General features: G+C 29.4%; 1 protein-coding gene across 1 annotated transcript; it reads right to left on the bottom strand.

The window, feature by feature from the left end:
* Positions 1-841: 841 nt before the first annotated feature.
* Positions 842-4,202, bottom strand: LOC145068255 (uncharacterized). Its single transcript, XM_079015213.1, has 5 exons — positions 3,997-4,202; positions 3,222-3,362; positions 2,906-3,101; positions 2,584-2,824; positions 842-2,322 (listed from the first exon to the last, which is right to left on the bottom strand). The coding sequence occupies exons 1-5, from the start codon at positions 4,200-4,202 to the stop codon at positions 842-844; spliced, it is 2,265 nt and encodes a 754-aa protein (XP_078871339.1).
* Positions 4,203-6,421: the final 2,219 nt, after the last annotated feature.

Here is a 6,421-nt window from a genome sequence, read left to right as displayed (position 1 = left end):
ATTATATGAAAACTTTTGAATCACAATATCTTCAAATCCTTCATACATGTAAGATTTTATATAACACAAAAGACACAAAAGATTGGTCTTTTTATAGTAAACTTTTCACTAAATGCTAATTAAACATAATATAAGTTATAAAACTTTTGAGTGTTAAATCATAATTAAGAAAACTTTTGGGTTGCATTAGTTAAAAAAGGGAGTTTCAAATGAATGTGATTTGAGGAAGTTAAAAAAAGGGGTTTCAAATGCATGAGATTCAAGAAAAAATGTCATCTTTATAAGTATGTATGATATATATATATATATATATATATATATATATATATATATATATATATATATATATATATATATACTAGGTTATAACCCGGGGGCATCACGGATTATAAATTATTTTTTTTAATTAAGTTGTACTTATTCATTTAGAATTAATAATTGATAATAACATCTTTACTAATTAAAGGTTATGTGTTTTACAGTAATAAGATAACGACATAAGTATTGGTTAAATATACGAACCGGTATTGGTTTGAATTTGCAATTGGTATTTTATATTTCTAGATATGCAAAGAAATTATAATTTTATGAAATGAAATATAAATTTAACAAAAAAAATAACAAAATTTATATGAATAATATAATTGTACAAATTGTTTTACAAATTTCTAAAAACTTTTTTATACACAACATTATAAGTTTTATTTGTTAGTTTACCATCCTGATCTAAAATCAATAATTTTAATCCTTCTCTACTTTGAACTCTTGATAAAACAACATACAATTGGCCATGTGTGAAAACAGGCTCTTTGAGGAACAAACCAACCTTCGATAAAGACTGTCATTGGCTCTTATTAATTGTCATTGCAAAGCACACAGCCAATGGAAATTGTCTTCTTTGGAATTTGAACAGGGTCTTGTCTTCAGAAGGAGTTAAAGACATTCTTGGAATAAAAGTCTGGTTTCTGATATTACTTCCAAATAAGATAACTGCCTCAATAACACATTTGCCCAAAGATTTAACCTGTAGTCTAGTCCCATTACATAAGCCATTTTTCTGATCAATGTTTCTTAATAACATAACTGGGACACCGACTTTTAAAATGAGCATATGGTTTGGAAGACCTAAAACTTTAAGACCATTCAAAACATCAGGTGAGTATAAATTTGCATCAAACTCATCATGAACAAACTCGGATTGGCATAGGCTATCTGAACTTAAATATTCTTTTTGTACTCCTGGAAACAATGACAACAAACAATCGTTTATTTCTTGGACAACTTCATTCTTGGGAGCTAGTATTGCTCTTTCTTGAAAATAATCAGCAATGTTGAAGTTTTCCAATATATAAGGATAAACAAAACTGATTAATGAAATTATAGGATCATGTGGATTAGTAATAAGAAAATCTCGTGGAATATCAATAATTGCTTCACCGTCATTTGGACCACCAAGATTACCTTCTCCTATGTCCAAAAGCCAAGTTGAAAAATCCCTTATCTTTTCAATAGCATATGGATCGCTTCCAACAGTTAACCTCATGTTTTTTGTTAATATATAAACTTTGCATTGTTGCCATAAATAAGAAGAACTTAAATAAGCATTAACAATGTTTTGTCTACTGTCACCTGGAACAACATGTAGAATTTGTCTGAAATCACCTCCAAAAACAATCATTTTCCCTCCAAATGGAATAATCAAATTCGTAGGATTGACACACTTTAATATATCCTTTAGAGTTCGATCTAAAGCTTCAAATGCATGTTTGTGTGCCATGGGTGCTTCATCCCAAATGATTAATGGGGTTTTTCTTTCTAAACTGGCAAGATCACTTTTTGGATTTATTCTACAAAAAGAATCCTCAGTAAGGTTTATGGGAATTATAAACCGAGAGTGTGTTGTCCTGCCTCCAGTCAATAATAATGAAGCTATCCCACTTGAAGCAACATTTAAAACAATCTGACTTTGAGCTCTAATTGCTACAGAAATTGTCTTCCAAAGAAATGTCTTGCATGTTCCACCATAACCATAAACAAAGAATACACCTCCCTTATTATGTTTAACTGCATCCATGATATCAAGAAAAATGTCTCGTTGCTCATTTGTTAATGCAACAAACAGCTGATCAAACTCGTTCTTTAAATTTGGTATGTCATAATCTAGCTCCACGGTAATAAGACGATTGTTTGAAGATGAAACAGAATCAACATCTGGGTAAGGCATCCTTCCATAATGTTTAAGGCTGGAATTGTTACCGAGTAAAATTTTTTCTATCTCATACAAAGTCAAGTTTTTAAGTTGATCTTCGTTTAGTGATAAACCTATACGTAAAATAATACATTAGTTAGAACGTATAAAAAACAAATTGATTAAAGTGTAAAATATAATTTAATTTATACAAAAATTTTATATGATAGTCATTTAATAATAATGAGAAAATTGTAGATTACCTGGAGACTTTAATCTCTATTGTTGATTGTAAAGAATTCCATTTGACATGTATTCCCTGGTGTTTTGCCAAACAATCTCTGGATCACACGTAGACAATAACATCATAGCAAATAAGAACCATAGATAAAAACCTGATCCAGGAAGATTTGCTTCCTTAATTGCATCGATAAATTCTTTGTTATCATCTAAAAGGCCAAGATTATAACACGCATCTTTAAAAGAAGAACATAGTTCACCATTGACTGTGTGAATTTCTTCGAAGGATTTAGGACCTTTCACTTTATTTAAAAGAATTCTTAAGAAATATGCTTCTCCAAATTTAGGAGAAACCGAGTGAATTCTACCAATCGCATATCCAAGTTCCCTTGGCTTCTAAATCAGATCTTTACATTTCCAAACAAATTTTGTTGGAAATTCAACATATATAAGTTTTAGTGCTTCTTTATTGATTACATTACACGTCATCCAAGATGTGAACATTGAAGAAGAAATTGAAGGGCGATCAAGAACATCTTTGATGTCATCGTCTGCCTCATATACAACTTGTTGTTGATCAGGAAGATGAAAAGGTAGTCTAATCACAACAGGATGCCTATAATTAACATCGTATTTAAAAATCCACCATGATTCTTCACATGCAGAAATATATCTACAATCATAGTATTCTTTAATTTCATCCACTACATTGTTGTTATCAGAATCATTATTGGTCCGCTCCATAGAAACGGTAGCTCTATCAGGACCCTAGTTTATATATTTAAACAAATACTTTATGGAAGATCCTTGATTGCACCATTGAACATTAATGTGTGCCTGATATCTTTTCAACAGATATTTGTTGTATGGAGCAACATTTTTGTTATCTAACTGAACACCAGATTTTCCAACAAAATGTCCATCATTTCTTCTCCTATATAAGGGAAAACCATTTGAATCAACTGAAGTATGATTACAAAATTGCTTGGAAAGTTTTTAGAACACTTTCTATCAACCATGAATGGGCAATTCAAATTTTCAGCTCCACATGGACCATGAATCATGAACTCCTTGACAAGTAAATACAATTCTGGATCATCATCGATATTTGGAATCTCAGCAGAAATAATGGGATCAATATATTAAACTGTAGGAAGCTTGCAGTTAGCATGCATAAATAGACATATATGACTATGAGGCAAATCTCTTTTTTGAAATTCAGTTGTATAAACCATTGCATGCAAAATATACAAATAAAATACAAGTTAGCAAATAAAATTTGTTTAAATTTCTAAGTTAAACTATAAATTTAAATATGTTTAGGAAAAATCTAAATTATTATATTTAAACTTATACATTAAACTATAAATGTAATTACCTGCTTGAACCTTGATGAAAACTTCATTTTCCCTTAAATCTTTAATAAATGCAACCAACTTGATCTTAAACAACCTACATAATATATCCAGTCTATCTTCTGGATGAAGTGATGTGTCCTTAAGAAACCTTTGAACTTTTAGCCATTTTGGATTACACGTAAATGTTATGAAAAATCAGGATATCCAAACCATTTACAGAGCGACATGGCATCCAAATAGTTTTGCATCATAAAGCGTGCACCACCGGTAAATGAAGAAGGTAATATCACATGTTGGCCGATGTTAGAAATATCTGTACTCCCAAGTGCTTGTTGATTACGCAAATTCTCATAAGATTCACATCTATGAACTTTTTTTTGGTTATGTATGAAAAATAGTCTCTCACTTTCAATCATGGTATAACCATCAACCAAAAATTACTGGAACAATCTTTTTGCATTAAGAATTAGTGAGAACAATTGATCCCTGTCTTGAATTCTGTAAGTGAAAAATTCTCTCATTCTACAGGTCAGGCGCTTGCTATTACTTGAAGATGAAATACCTCTATGAAGAATGTCAACTCTATAATCATCATTTCCATATGGAAATAGTAATGGATACTAAAGAGGAAGGTAAGAATGATGCAATTCACTGATACGTTGTAATAATCCTGATGAAGTTTGAACAACAATATCTCTTTTTTCAATTGAATCACAAATGTCGTCGACAACTAAAGCGGCAACCTCAGAACAACTTGGCAAGTTATACGTCCTTCCATCTTGTTCTCTTTTTCCAATTAATCTTAACTTCAAATTAGCACAAGGATTTTCATGAAGAGTGTCTCTTACCATCCTATAAGACTTGACCAACGCATTGTTTGAATCTAACATATCCTTCAGAAATTCTATAATCTGGAGATCATATGATCTTGAAGTTGATGTAGAAGTGGTCGTCGGTCCACTGAAAACATTATAAACAATTATTTAATGTTAGTAAAAAAAATCAATGAATTGAACTGATCTATTAGAGTTAATTGTAAAAATATACCCAATACTTGTTGATCTATTTGAAATCTTGTTCTCCGTATCATATATATAACTGACAAAATTTCAGACTTGAACCAGGTGTAGGTAAAAGACTTCCCATACTATGATAATTTTAACCACTAAGTCTGAATATGTGTGGTGCATTGCCTCTATTGATGGATGAATCAACTTTGGCTCCCATCGATGTAAATGAAAACAGTGAATTATAACGTCGAATGTTCTTCATGAAGTGTTTGCTTTTTGAATCAACCGATCTATACAAATTTCGGTATGATGGTGGTGCCTCTTTTAAAGATGATAGCTCAATTTTGTCATAACCGCAACATAGGGAATAAGATGTATTGACTTTTTTCTGCCATGTAATCGATTCAGCTTTCCATAATTTTGCATGACAAATCTGACATATAACAATCTGGTCTCCATGATCTAAGTAATCTGTTGAATGCAAAAAATATAAAAAATAATAAACTAAATTATAAAATAAAATTTAATAATATTAAAAATTTTAGAATTATGATCACCTTTGGATATACCTTGGAAAATATCTTCAATAATATGATCATCAATATTTTCTTCATCTAATGTCAAGTCAAACATATGTATAGCAGATACAGATGGAGTCTTCCCTTTTATTTGATGTTTTCCTCTTGGTAACTTCATTGACGAAGAATTCTGGATTATTGTTGAACGATTTTTGGATGTCGAGGCATTACCAAACACCAAATTTTCTTTGTTAATAGATAGTGGTGTTTGAAGGTTATTATTGAATATATAACCTCCTAAAAAATACAAATTACAACATTAGCAATTCGTATGATTGATATAAAAGTGAAGTATATATTTTCAAATTTGTGTATTTAGACGCACGTACCATTTGAAATGTTAGAAAATGGAGTTCTAACATTTATTTTAATAGATAGTGGTATTCGAACGTTATTATTGAGAATATAATTGGCTTTAAAATTTAAAATACAAATTAGAATGTTAGAAGTTGTTATGAGTTATATAAATGTGAAACATATATTTTTATATTTGTGTATATAGAAATACATACCATTTGAAATTGTTGAAAAGGGTGTTGTAACATTTATATTTGTTGAAGGTGAATTAATAATTGTATGTTGGTATACACTTGATTTGACCGAGTTTATATTTTCCTTGTCTAAGGAAACATTTATATAGTTATCTATAGATATTAATCTACGGCCATGAGTGTAGACAACTATTATATAATGAGAAAAAATTGTTAATAATAATAATAATAATAATAATAATTAAAAAATAGTAAATTCGTGCAAATTTTATATAATTTTTATATTAAAAAATAAATTTAAAAATAAACAAACATAAATACCATTATTCGACATGTAAGAAGCATGTGTAATAGATGAATTTTGATGGGTTGATATGGTATGTAATATTTTGGATTTTCTATTATCCAAATATAATTTTCTGATTTTTCTCCTCTCTTTAGCTATTGTAGATTCTGTAATGCTATTTGAATCTGTAAATAGTAGAAAACAATTTTAAAGACATATTTTCTTATATAAAGTTAAATATATTTTAATTTAATTTTAATATATTTTTAA

The sequence above is a fragment of the Lactuca serriola genome, chromosome 8, assembly GCF_051521515.1.
Source record: "Lactuca serriola cultivar US96UC23 chromosome 8, Lser_US96UC23_V15, whole genome shotgun sequence".
Lineage (NCBI taxonomy): Eukaryota > Viridiplantae > Streptophyta > Magnoliopsida > Asterales > Asteraceae > Lactuca > Lactuca serriola.
Note: the sequence above shows the minus strand (reverse complement) of the source record. Positions and strands in the feature narration are given on the sequence as shown.